The sequence below is a fragment of the Drosophila miranda genome, chromosome 5, assembly GCF_003369915.1.
Source record: "Drosophila miranda strain MSH22 chromosome 5, D.miranda_PacBio2.1, whole genome shotgun sequence".
In the NCBI taxonomy this organism is placed as follows: Eukaryota; Metazoa; Arthropoda; class Insecta; order Diptera; family Drosophilidae; genus Drosophila; species Drosophila miranda.
The window spans coordinates 1,485,731-1,499,007 of record NC_046678.1 but is presented as its reverse complement, the minus strand read 5'-3'; the positions used below and the strand labels follow the sequence as shown (position 1 = coordinate 1,499,007).

Below are 13,277 nucleotides of genomic sequence, written 5' to 3'. Positions count from 1 at the left end.
TCAAAATTAGTTTTATATAATTAATATTTCATCAATTCTCATTTTGTCATTTTCTTACACAAAGTTAATCAGTGAACATCTTATATAGCAAGTGTTTAACATCTATACGCATCAGGAGGTCATATATTCACACCGATGTTAATGCTCTACCCAAGCTCTCAAATATATACATATATTTGAAATGGGTTCGATTTTAGTTTGTATTTTTTGCGGCGGTGGCAGTTGTATTTACTGTAAATCTTAATGGTGACATGTCCCCTTTATTTCTACACCTATCTATAGACTATATCTAATTAGATGATCAATCTTGCAAGCCCCCGCTACGTCCACGCTTTTGCGGTGAACAGTACGAATTTGCCGGGCTGCCTGTGCCACTGAAAGTCTTGTCCTGAGCACGTTTTAAATTTGGCGTGTTTGCGGGCGTCTGTAGTTTAGTTGTAGCAGGATCTACAAGAAGTTAAAAAATTTTAGGATACCATTTATTGGTGCTACAATAAAAATATATTTTTATATTTAAATCTTTAATTACCCTGCAGCCACCTAACTTGAGTCGCTGGTCCGTAACCCTTTTGGTTGCGCGCCGCAATCCGGAATATAATAGCTGGCTTATTCGAGCAATCCACATGTGCGTTAGAAAGCGAGGCGTTCGGCACTGTGCACTGATTGGCTGCACCTACATATACTCGCACAAAAGCTAGTTGTGGAGACGTCAACGCCTTGTCCTTCGTCGTGGGCTTTACAGCCAGGTATACCGAGTACTCGACTATCTCTTTTGTTTTCTGTGCCGGAGGCGGCTCCCATGTTAAATGAGCGCCCTCCTTAACGTCCTTTGAAATCTTTATTGCCGATGGGGCACCTGGAAAGCCCGGCAAACAGGTTTTAAAACTGGATATCTGTAAGAAGGCATTTGGCAATAGATAAAATACAAATTTAAATCAATTAAATTAAAACAAACCTCTCCCCATTCACCACGGCCACATGAATTAATAGCAGCCAACCGAAAGCGATAAGCTGTTCCCGGATCTAAGCTGACACGTGGATATTGATTAAAGTCCGGTAAGTTATCGGCATCTAAACTTTCGAGAAGAGTATCGTTGAAATACTTTGAGTCAATATAGCTGGTAACTGTATGCGAGAGGTCTTTGAATACCCCCACTGTTTGCCATTTATCGTTTTCGTTCTGTGAGGTGTTTTGCGCTGCAACGGCGATGGCGTTTTGCTGATCCTAAAAAGCAGTCGAGGTAAATTAATAAACATATTGCTGTAAAGCACTTGTCAAGGTACCAACATTGGTTTGGGAATTGTCAGTAATTGCATTTGCTAGCTGTGTGCCACTACCCGATCGTTCAAACAAAATTTTGACCACTTGACTAGAGTTCATCGAAGCGGTAGCATCTGCCGTGGCTGCTTGCATCACAGCTGCTGAAGCTAATGCCTCCAAATGTGAGCCATCCACTAAAACGACAAAATACCATGAATATCAAAGCAGTGCCATGTCACTGACGAATGGCTACAAACCATTTTGGTGTTGATGAGATATATGACCTTGACTGAAATCGCCATCTGTATCTCGAGCCCCGTCGGCCCCCGCCCCACGAGTAGTGGAGATGGCTGGATCCTTTCCGACTCCTGCGCTCCCCAAAACTGAAGCTTCCCCAGCTTTAATGTTTGTTAGTATAGTGGCGGCTTCAGTCTCAGACGTTGTCGGTCGGCTGCAGGTATTGTCCGATGATGAAGGATTCGCCTTTAAAAAAAAACAAAAAATAATGAGAAATGCCGTCATATCCTCTTCAGAAAACACTAATTACCGTAAACTCAATGCTATTCATCTTATCTTCCCCGGATTCAGTGCTATTAACACTTTCGGTGCTTTCCGCCGGTGTTTCCCTGGCATCAGTAGTGCTGCTAACGCCGGTAATATCTTCAACAATGCCCACTTGTTGGTCTGTTATGCTTTGATTGTGATCGCTTGAGCCACTTGCAGATGACTGGCCTTCAGACCGGCCTGACGCTGACATTGACGTAGATGTGGCATTGTCGTCATTCACCCCCTCTTCAGATCTCCCTTGGGCATCATGGGTAGGATGTTTTTGTAATAGATCGCCAGCACCATCCAACTGCTCTATTATATCGTCCATCGGATCAGTATCCGCTATATTCGTAATCGGAGCGCTCTTTTCGGCTACAGACTCCTTTTGTACCTGTACCTGTGCCGACTGCACAATCTTGGCTGGCACACTCTTGGTCGCCAATGTCAGTGCACGCGAACTGCCACCGGCATTAAAAATGTTAACGAAGCTTTTTCTGGCGCTAAGTGTCGTAGTAGAACCCACGTTGGTCGCACTTGTCCCTGGTAAAACCACTAGTTTATTTGAGTTACTGCCAGATCCAGCAACGCCTGCATTCGTGCTCATTACAGTGACCGGTTTCCCGCCTATATATAGTGCTGTCTTTTGCTGTAGAGGAGAGCTACTCACTTTCTGACCTGTCGCTAGTGATCCCGGTGCTGATGATATGTTGCGTATCATTTTGACGCCACTCTGGTTGGATATCACGGCTCGTTGCGCACCAATCGCCTGTAGTGTACTAGTGGTGGTCGACGTAGAGCCTACTATACTAACTATGCTTGTCCCCGTTCCTGTCCCAGCTGTGCTCATCACAGTGCTGGCAGGAACAGTTCGCAGACTGCCGCCAGTGGTAACAATAATGATCTGCTGGTTGCCCAGTTGCGTCCCCTGCTTGTTTGTTATAACGAAAGCGGGCTTTCCGCCCATTACGTTTGGCGTCACCTTGCCCATCTGCAGTATGTTTGAATTTTTCATGATTAATTTGCCGCCACTGGTCATTGCGTGGGGCGAAACAAGCTTCAGTACGTTTCCAGATACAATAGGTTTATTATGCTGGCTAGTAGACGTCGTCGATCCTGCCACTGATGAAACTGTTGAACCAGCCGAAGACGCCGACTTTTGTGGTCCTGAAGTAATCTTTAAGAAAAAATGTTCAGTTACAAGTAATGTATTTTGGTTGGTAAGTTTCTTGCCTTACCTGAATCTGAGCGGAGCCAGCAGACAACTGCTGATTTGCAATCGAAAGACTCTGTGAAGTAGCGCCTTTGGCTATATTAAAGTTCATCTTTGGTAGTGTCTGAACCGTCATACCGCCACTGCTTGTCTTAACAAACTGCAGCTGCACATTTGGGGCCAGGGTTAGCGGTTTTTGGATAAAGTACTGCTTTCCACCTATTGACGTTGTCGCCTGTCCCGTGTGCTGCGATTGAACAGCAGTGCTCGGTAGTGCTGTTTTTAATATATTAGTTGCAGCGCCTCCCCCAGTGCTATGTGTGGTTGCTATGCGCAGTGTCTGAGATGCAGTTACGTTGGGTACTAGGCGTAGGCTGCCACTTGAAGCCGAAGAACTAAGCACAACGTTCGATGGCATTGAACCAGACACGCGTACAGCCATAGTGTCACCGCCGCCTACTGTTGCTACTGCTGTTGTGGTGGAACCTGTTCTTGAAGGGGCTACACTGTGACGAAACTTTTGCAGCATGCCACTGCTACTACTGGTGGTGGCAGCATTACCTCCGACTGAAACCGCAGTACTGCTGATTATGGATATCTGCGGTTGCACACCGACCGTCGATGTTGGTACAGTAAAAGAAGTTCCGGCCACAGCTGTGACAGGTTTCACTTGAAATTGTGTGTTTGGTGATGCCGATTGTAGAACGTCAGTGAATCCCACGCTTGCCAGTGCGGATGCAGTCTTAGTCGCAGTTGATGGTGGTTGACCGACGGCTTCGGATGAGCTAGCAGCACCCGCAGCATGTTGAAGCATTGAGCCCGGAGTCTTTTCGAATTTCAATGAAGCAGCAGCAGCTTCGACTAACAATCGAGAGATGGGTTTCATTTGCAATTGTGTGTTTGGTGATGGAGATTGTGAAATGTCAGTGAAACCCACGCTACCCGATACCGATGCAGGCTTAGTCGTAGTTGTTGCTGGCTGAACGGTTGCTTCGGATGCACTCGCAGCCCCCGCCGCATGATGCAGCACTGAAATTTGACTCTTTTCAAACTTTAATGAAGCAGCTGCAGCTTCGACTCCAACTGACGGTGTAATTTCGGAGCCATTTGCTGGGGGGGCTACTGTAGACGTTGTTCCATATTGCACCAGACTTTGAGCTGATTGCTTCGAGCTCGGATTTGCTGCTTGCTCTATTTTTTGAATCTGCAAAACATATGCGGCTGCAAAGGTGGTTGCAGTCCAAGAGAGCTCAAGAGCATGTGTGGATGCGCGCACAAGTGCCACTTTAACTGCGTAAAGAGGTTTCGTCACCTCCAAATACCACAGGTCTTTGCAGCAAACCTGTGAAGGAGAGTGTGTTGTATATCAATTAATATTATATTCGAATGCAACGAGTTTCTCAAAACTTTAACAGGAGAATATCTCACCCTAACCTGGTTGTTCCATGCTTTGCGGTAGCCATCCCGTCCTGACCACACATACAGGCGACTTTGGATGCCAACTGCACAGTGGCCGGCACGAGCTCTTGGTACGTTTTCCTCCACAGTATCCAAGGTGACATTGTCCCAGGTCATAGTGTCTAAAAAAATTAAAAATAATTAAAGTGCATTTAAAAAGACGGTCAGACGAAAATAGCTAGATTGAATCGGCTTGTCGTCTTAATCAGAATATATAGAATTATGTGTGTATATATTCTATATCTTTCTGATGGCTAAAAACATGTGATCAATTTTATAATGCCGTCTCCAGACATATTTTGACAATGGGATTCACATATAATTCTTAATTAGTCATATTGACTCTAAGGTTAAATTTGGCAAGGAAATAATAATAATAAGGAAAGACGTGAAGCACTTCTAGAAGCACTTCAAAAATGAACATTAGCTGATATTAACACATCAAAAAACGAGGAGGAACGTTGTGAGTTGCTGCTGCGACCGCAATTCTACACTTAGGGCTCGCGCACACTATAGCTGAAGGCGGAGCTGAAGTCGGCGCTGAAATCGGAGCTGAAAGCTCAGCTGATCTGAGAGCTTTTTTCAGGCAGAATCAGCTTGCAGGTGCGTACATTGTCGGCTGATCTGATTGCTGAAAGCTAAAAGCCACTGCGAATTAATATTACATTTTTCAATTATTATTTTGTTTGTAGCAACACAACGGACCTTTTATAGGTCCAAGTGAGCTTGGGGGCGGGAGGCTCTTATCCCCCCCCTCCCGGCTACCGCCTTAACCTAACCTTAACCTAACCTATTTTGTTTGTATAATAATAAACATTGTGATGTCTTTCGAGCGTTTACTGTACTTGGGGACATAGTATATTATATTTATTATTGACATATGAAAATGGTAAATAATACAACTTTTTTGCCCAATTTATCGCCTGCCAGAAATAGACGGACAAACAGACATGGCTCAATCAACTCGGTTATTGATGCTGATCAAGAATATATATACTTTATGTGGTCGGAAACGCTTCCTTCTGGACGTTACACACATCCATTTTCACCACAAACCTATTATACCCCTATACTCATTTTGAGTATCGGGTATAATAATCAAGTCAATTCGTTAAATTAGTTAACTGTTAATACATTTAGATTCTTTTATCGGGACAGAATTATATTCAAATAAGTCTTTATTGATTTTATAAAATATTTTTGGGTAGTCATCGTCGCCCGAAATTTTATTTTTACAGATCTAAATGTATCTCACAGATACATACATAAGACCATCACGTTAATTTTTGAAAAATGATTTTTTTTGGTTGCTTTTGAAACTGTCATCCGTGTAATTTTATTAGATGTAGTACTACAGCCGTGACATTCGAGGCATAACATTTTCTAAATTCTTAACAAATCGCATCCCTCGATGCGTGAAACTGTAGCGCGCTGCGGTGAAATATGTAAACTGAAAACTCGAACATTTTTATTGGAGGCTTTTAAGAAAAGTTCCCTATAAGCTGCGGTCAGTCGTACATACTGAAGTTAATCAAACTAGACGTTCAAATTTGAGTGTTAAGATGTTATAAGAAAACTCATTAAGATTTCATTCAAATTGGACAATAGCACAGGGGATAAAACGGTTATTCTAGCAAGGATCCCTTTTTTTTATCAGATGGTAATTCTGCTTTCGGATCGGAGAAACCCACAACCAGAATATGATTCTATATATTTATTTTTTTGATACCAGTCTTTAGAAATAATTTAATGCATTCATTTTTTTATATATATTTAAAAAATTAATTTAAAAATAAAACAAAATTTTGTTTAAAAGTTCAATACAAATGAGTTGCTGCTGCGACCGTAACTCTACATTTATACCCGATACATACTCAGTATGGCTACATTGAGCGACAATGAGTGCGTTCGGGAGATACAGAAAACGTGTCTGAACGTGTCGTCGGGCGCTGCGTAGCCACTGCAAATTGATTTGTTACTTTTGGCTATAAAAATGATCCGATCTGATCGGCAATCTGGTAAATATGGGCATTCTCTATGATTGTGGGCGTAATTTTCTCGTATTTTCAATATTGTGGATGCCACAGATTTTGAAATACACTTGAAACAGTGAGATCTAACAGAGGTGTGGATAAAAAATTTGGTTTCTCTAGCTCCATTGCGTGGGCGGAAGGGGGTGGGACGAAATTATAGTCTCTGAGATCTAGGCGCCCATAGGGACGGACAGACGGACGGACGAACGGACGGACAGACGGACAGACAGACACACAGACATGGCTCAATCGACTCGGCTATTGATGCTGATCAAGAATATATATGTATACTTTATGGGGTCGGAAACGCTTCCTTCTGGACGTTACACACATCCACACCCCACCCCTATAGTAATTTTAAGTATCGGGTATACAAATTTCGATTTTATTTTTTTAAAGCTAGATTTGAATTAGCTAAGCTAAGTCTTAATTATTAAAGTTTTACTCTATTTATGGGCCTTAAAATCTACCACAAAATGCAGAAGGTATGTATAATAATGATATAAAAACACTATATGTACGTACCCAAATCCAGGACCGCAAGCGTATTTGTACATTTCCATTCGCGCTCCGTTGTCGACTTGGAATCGTTGATTACCAAGGGAACCCAGCCGCCAAAAACATACATCTTATTGGCAATCATCGTTGAGCTATGTAATGAGCGCGGCAGTGGTGCCTGTCCGAGTGTGCGTGGTTTGGACCAAGTCATGGAATCTGACAATAAATAGTTCAAACGATACCATGAGAATCGTTAAGCAAGTGCTAATAAAATGAAGTGATATTACCAGTATCAAGCAACCATAAATCCCCCAAACGACAGCCACTCATTCCTCCATATATTAATAGATTCAATTTTCCAGTGTTTTTGCTGGAAAACGAAATTCCAGTGTGGGACTCGCGGGGTGGCGGACTGTCGCCATATGTTTTTGGTATTATCCATTTACCATTGTGACTGTGAACTCCCCGTGTATCCAGTATGTACAAATCATTCAAATATCTAGTCAAATACAAAACAATTTGTTACAGAGTCCACATTCTAGCGAAACTACTATTTACTTTGGAATATTGTTTTTTGGGTCGTCTGATTCATTTGCAAGTCCACCAAAGAGAAAAATCTTTTCGCCAACCATTGTGAAACTGTGTCCCAAGCGTGGACACGGTGATAAGCCGTTGTCTGGAGATTCAGGGTACATTTTCCTCCACTCCCACTTGGTCGCTTGGAGCTCATAAAGCTCGTTTGAGTACTTTCCGTATTCAATCATTCCACCGAAAACAAACATCCGAGTTCCCTCAACAACAAACCCATAAGCAGCGCATCCATTAGGGACATCGCCTTTCAGCACTGGCACGTACCATTGATTCGTAACTGCAATGTGATGAAAGACACGACATGAAGTTTTAGTGAGAAAATGCACGTTGTTAAGTTATGCTGTACTAAAAATACCTGTGTTATAAACATGTAATTCGTCAACGATTCCTTCATTTCCACCGCCAAAAACAACCATAAGCTCCTTTATGTTTATTGCACGATGGCCGTGTCTCGGACGCGGCTGTGGTCCTGTCGGATTAAGAACACGTTTCCACCGAAAGCCAGACAAGTTGGTGGCTACATTACTTTCTAAACTTTCCTCTGTATCCATATCATTGGGTGTTTGCCGCTCCGAATGCAATATTTGCTCCTTGTTTAGATCTTCGGATTCAGCTGATGTAGCTGTTGCTACTCCTCCTTTGGTTGGCCCCGCGAAATCTGAACTCTCCATGTCGTGGTATTTTCTTACACTTTACACTATATAATTCTAATAATTGTAGAATGAAACGAAACAAGGATTCATTCTTTTTCATAAAAAACCGCGAATTCACCTAAAAATAATCAAAATTTATTCAACATATGCATTATGTTTTATATTATCAAAATTTTAAGAAGTCTGGCAGCATTTGGTATTTGTTTCAACATTGACTATTGCAGAAAAACTCGTACCTATACATGGATGCACAATGAAAAAAAAACATATTTACTTACAAATTTAATTGCTTTTGTAGGTATTTTCTCAGACTAAAAATACCAAAATATTTTTGATATACACTGAAAGCATCTATATGCGCACCAATTTATTTTCGCCTGGCAATGCTGCGAATGGACGCTTCGCACTTGGCCTGTTCATAATTTAGGTGCGAACTGTTTACATATCACTTGCTTAATTTTCATATTTTTCAGTCTCTTACCAAACTCCTGATTCCAACGATGCTAATAATGCATAGCTTGTTTTAATACAGCTCACTAAATAAACCCACTATTTAAAATGTGCAAAAAAGCCGAACGAACATACACCATACAACCATACAACGAAGCACTAGTGATGTCAATATATTTTATACATCGATATTTTTAAAAATATCGAAATATCCTTAAAACTATACCGAAATATACGTCACTATTTTCAAAATATACTGACGAACTATTTGTATTCAAGTCCTATTCCTCGTTTTTAATATTCGGTTGAATATTACTAGCTAGCTAGCAACCTCAACCCTGAACTTTATCCGATTGATGAATCAATTTCCTACAAGCAGGGCGAATTTGAAGTACGCCTTTTTACTCTGCGATGTAAAAAATGCCGAGCAGTGTAGACGTTGTACAACCATTGTAACCTGCTACATTTTGCATTGTTCGATAAACAACATATTCTCAGCTGATTTTAGTCCGATAGAGAGATTTAAAAATTTTTTAAAAGGACGATGTTACTCAGACCAATATTCCCAATAATTTATAAATGGCAGCCAGTGGTGCAGCAATAATGTAAATCCCTATCATGGTTCGTTTTTTTTACTGTACCCACTGTACCACCCTATACGTACATAACATGTGCTTCCTCAAGGCAGCAGAATATCCAGCCTTTCTATCGCGTCTTTTTTTCTTTCGTCTTATCTATCGCCCTGTCAATCTGTCGCGCTCTTGCTTGCATTAGGGCACGGGCAATTTAGCCGCCTGCCTTTGATTTTAGTCTTGATCTATAAATCACTTCTTCAATCTTCAGTCCGACAAAGTCTTGAACCGACCCCACCGCGTCTTCAATCGACACCGTCTTAAATCGATCAAGTCCCGTATCGCTAAGCCTCCCTATTATAATCGCATTGATCTGGAATTCGTTATAATAAATAAATAAAAATGCTAGTTGTTTTGATAAAAATATATATAGGTTAGACCCTTAGTTATTCGGATAGGGCTATGAACCGTCGCGGGAGTGCCTATGGGATCTATAAGTCCTTGAGACTCGCGGTGTTTTTGGTATTGGCCAGTAGTTGCTGTGGCCATCTTGGAGCCATCTTCCAGTTATGCTAGCAGCGGGGCGCCCAGCTATTTTCTCCTTGCCCCTAAGAGGGCCGGACAGGTTCATCACATTTCCTTTGCAGCGTGCGCCGCAGCTAAACAGGGACCTGGGAGTATTCGCACTAACAGCCTGCAGTGCGTTCTTTGCACATGGTTTTCGTTATTCTGCAGGAGTACCTCCACCTGCTTTCGGTTTATTATCTGACCTGCCTCTCTAAGTCGCTTTGTGGCGCTCTAAGGGAGACAGGCACATTCTCGGTACTCTAATTCGCCAGCCCGACGCCTTCCTAAGTCAGAGCATCTGCCGCCTCATTTCCCTCGATACCTTGGTGGCTGGGAATTCAATATATCCGCACCGACTTTGTCGTGCTTAGGGTGTCTAGAGCCTCCCTGCTCGCCAAGACACTTCTGAAACTGACCGAGGACGACTGCATGGATCTTATCGCCGCTTGACTGTCGATGAATAGGTTGACCGCATCGTGTGCTCGTTCTTCAAGCAGAGCGACCTCTGTTGCTTTCCTGATGGCACAAACTTGCGCCTGGGCCCGCTCCAATTCCTCCGTCCATCTTGGAGCCGTCCGTATATATGTTGAGGTGCTCAGTTTGGTCCCTTCCCTTTTTCTAGTCTTCGGGCACATTGAACTATGCCCGTATTAGTAGGGGGAAAGAAAAGACTTCAGGGTGTGGAACAACTACAATTTCTACAATTCCGATATTTTCGTATATATTTCAAGTGTAAGCTAGCTTAATGTAAAACTTAGCATTCGCGAGAAGTGTTCAACAGGCTGCGCGTGGAGTAGCTTCCACTGCACCGCCATCATCTTCCCACTCTCGACGCTGCGATCAATCAAGTCCACAATGAAGTGTCTCTTGGACACCTCGCTCATGGCCTTCTGGCTAGGCTTACTCGCCTTCGGCTGGAGGGTGGCTACCTTGGGCCCGCGTTGCCGCTTGCTCGCTGGAGTGTTTTTGACAGCACTCTCCACCTTGTTGGCGAATCCACCATTTGCCGCCTTCTTCTGGGTCAGCTGCGCGTGGTGTTTGCGGCCCTCTTCTACCCGTTGCTCAGCCAAGACAAGCAAAGATTTCTCTTCGTGCGAGATAACCGACTTGCCTTGGAGCCGGCTCAGTAACTTGAGAACTGCCTTATACTGTGCTTTTGCCTACATCTCCTCCCTAGAACAATCAGCTTTTCCCTACGCAGGGAGATGGTGCCTGGTTCCGGCGAACAGAAAAGGCTATATTGCGGAGTGCCGATTAAGTTTTTGTTGGGGCAGTATCTTTACAACTAACCTGGCCTGCTCTCGCCAAGTCCGAGATATGACCGATGGCGACACGCAGATTGCTCCTCCCCGTGCCCGCCGGTGGTAGCAGTCACGCTTTCCACCGACGTTTGGGTTGACATCCCAACCCGCGTTTCCTCGTCCGTCCAAACAGAGCTGCTGAAGTTTGTGATTATTTTTAAAGAAACAAAATATGTTAAAAGTATTAAAGAAAGGGGTCAGGATGTGACAAAACCATTAGCCTTATAGTTCTCAACGTTCTTCCGCAAAATCAGTTTCTCTCCGCCTTATTCGGAGGACCAAAGCCATTTTAAGAGACTTAAATTATAAAACAAACCACCACCGGCTTAAAAATAAAAAGTACCACACTGTAAGTCATCAAAAACCGGGCGTCAGCTTAATGGGCACATTAGCTAGATATATATAAGTTTCATGATATGGAAATAATAATAATATTATACGTACTGATCTGGTAAGAATCTTTATTTACATGTGCAAGATAAACTATCTGGAAGTGTATGAAAATGTTTGTGCTACGCTACTTTATCGCAACGCCGCAGTGCAGTGCAGAATAACTGAGATAAGATAATGATAACCTAGACTAGCAGCTGTCAGAGTCTGTTCAAAGCTTCTACAAATAGCGGTGTCGATTAACAAAGTACTGCAGTCTTTCATATTCGCATGGAAGAGCATATTCGTCTTCGGTTTTTTTTCAGACTGGTATATATATTAAATATTAATTTATTAATTGGTGCTCTATTCTCCTTTTAAAAAATGTACGTAAATATTTTGGCGCGCAGCTCTAGAGATTGGTTATCTTCTTCGGTTTGATTCGGTATCTGTTCCCTACGTTTTATTTATTTTAGACACAACCCAATAAAACGAAGCCTTTAATATCAAATCTTGTAGAAAATTGATCAATTTATCGAATAAAATGATGTGTTCAGTGCTGAGTGTCCTATCTAGCTAGTAATATCAAACAGAATATCAAAATTCCGATCAGAGAAGGAGCCGCATAACCCATAGTCGGGTATTTATATACAAGCACAAATATTATTAAGCTTGAAGAATTTTATCGCAGTTCAGGTGAAAAATATCGTGGTTTAAAAACAGTAATATTTTCCGCGTTTTAACTAAAGATTTTCACTTGTTTAAATAGAGGCGGGTTAATTGGGCTAAGTTTTCTCCATCAGTATTTTTCGGTATATTTTGAAAATGAGAAGGTATATTTCGGTATGTTTCTGAGGGTAACGTAAGATGCTGCCAGTTTAAACACCATGTCTCCTTATGTTATAAACAATCCAATAAAGATGAGAACTTAAAATTAACCAGTCTTGTAGGAAATTGATTTATCGATCGGATAAAATTATGAGTTCTGAGATGATAGTCGAATATCAGAAGCGAGGAATATAATAGAACTTGAATAAAAATAGTTCGTCAGTATATTTACGGTATATTTTGAAATTATTGACGCATGTTTTATCGTAAAATGGGGCCTGCTCAATCTGAAAAAAGAAATTAGCAACTCGACTCCAGGGTGACCGTTTACGGTATTTTTAATATGTTTCGGTATTTTTTTAGGTCAAAATTGAAACCGAACAATTTCATCAACCTATTCAATTTCATTTTAAACGTTATATAGAAATCCAATACAAGCGAATATTTAGAATAAGCCAATCAAGTAGAAAATTGATTCATCAATCGTATAAAATTATGTGGGCATTGCTAAATGTTCTATATAGCTGGGAATATTTGACGGAAGATCAAAAACGAGTATTTATTGGTGAATAACCGGTTGACAACAATGATTCCCGGCAACACTAATTTTCATACCCTAGGGAAATAGAATAGAATATAGAATTGAGAAAATGTTTGTCATCCCAGGCTCCGTAGGTATCAGGATCGAGATAAATATATCCAAGATACTAATAATATATGTGCATGAATATGTCTAAAACATATCAATTTGAGAACAGGTCTTTATAAATTACGTATTATCTTCATATGAAATTTACGAAATAGGGTGTACAAGCGACTGTTTTTTCTGTTGAACTATATTGTTTAAACCTTATTTTAGCCTAAATACATCAAAAGCAAGGACTAACAATTAGCCAGTTAAGTAGAAAATTGATTCATCAATGGCCTAAAATTACGT

The 13,277-nt window shown here is 41.5% G+C and overlaps 1 protein-coding gene and 1 long non-coding RNA gene across 4 annotated transcripts; both read right to left on the bottom strand.

Moving 5' to 3' along the window:
• Nucleotides 1–6: 6 nt before the first annotated feature.
• LOC108164444 (host cell factor) lies at nucleotides 7–8,864 on the bottom strand. 3 transcript variants are annotated; one of them, XM_017300151.2, is made up of 13 exons: nucleotides 8,735–8,864; nucleotides 7,956–8,371; nucleotides 7,568–7,877; nucleotides 7,297–7,508; nucleotides 7,037–7,225; nucleotides 4,449–4,600; nucleotides 3,046–4,362; nucleotides 1,809–2,984; nucleotides 1,519–1,744; nucleotides 1,289–1,455; nucleotides 956–1,225; nucleotides 530–893; nucleotides 7–447 (listed from the first exon to the last, which is right to left on the bottom strand). In XM_017300151.2, exons 2-13 carry the CDS (start codon nucleotides 8,269–8,271, stop codon nucleotides 302–304), a joined length of 4,845 nt encoding a protein of 1,614 aa, XP_017155640.1. In that variant the 5' UTR covers nucleotides 8,272–8,371; nucleotides 8,735–8,864; the 3' UTR covers nucleotides 7–301. The 3 variants fall into 3 exon arrangements, with proteins under 3 accessions (XP_017155640.1, XP_017155641.1, XP_033250140.1); XM_017300152.2 differs by having other exon boundaries at nucleotides 4,455–4,600; XM_033394249.1 differs by lacking the exon at nucleotides 8,735–8,864 and adding an exon at nucleotides 8,532–8,549.
• Nucleotides 8,865–10,526: 1,662 nt separating this feature from the next.
• LOC117189227 lies at nucleotides 10,527–11,709 on the bottom strand. Its single transcript, XR_004473305.1, has 3 exons — nucleotides 11,588–11,709; nucleotides 11,133–11,281; nucleotides 10,527–11,077 (listed from the first exon to the last, which is right to left on the bottom strand). It is a non-coding gene; the product is annotated as an uncharacterized LOC117189227 (long non-coding RNA).
• Nucleotides 11,710–13,277: the final 1,568 nt, after the last annotated feature.

Excerpts from the sequence above, each read along its gene's own strand:
- LOC108164444 (XM_017300151.2), bottom strand. The coding sequence starts at position 8,271 with ATGGAGAGTTCAGATTTCGCGGGGCCAACCAAAGGAGGAGTAGCAACA. Across the intron at positions 4,363-4,448 it reads CATGGAACAACCAGGTTAGG|GTTTGCTGCAAAGACCTGTG; the intron begins GTGAGATATTCT and ends TCTCCTTCACAG. Across the intron at positions 448-529 it reads TCAAGTTAGGTGGCTGCAGG|ATCCTGCTACAACTAAACTA; the intron begins GTAATTAAAGAT and ends AACTTCTTGTAG.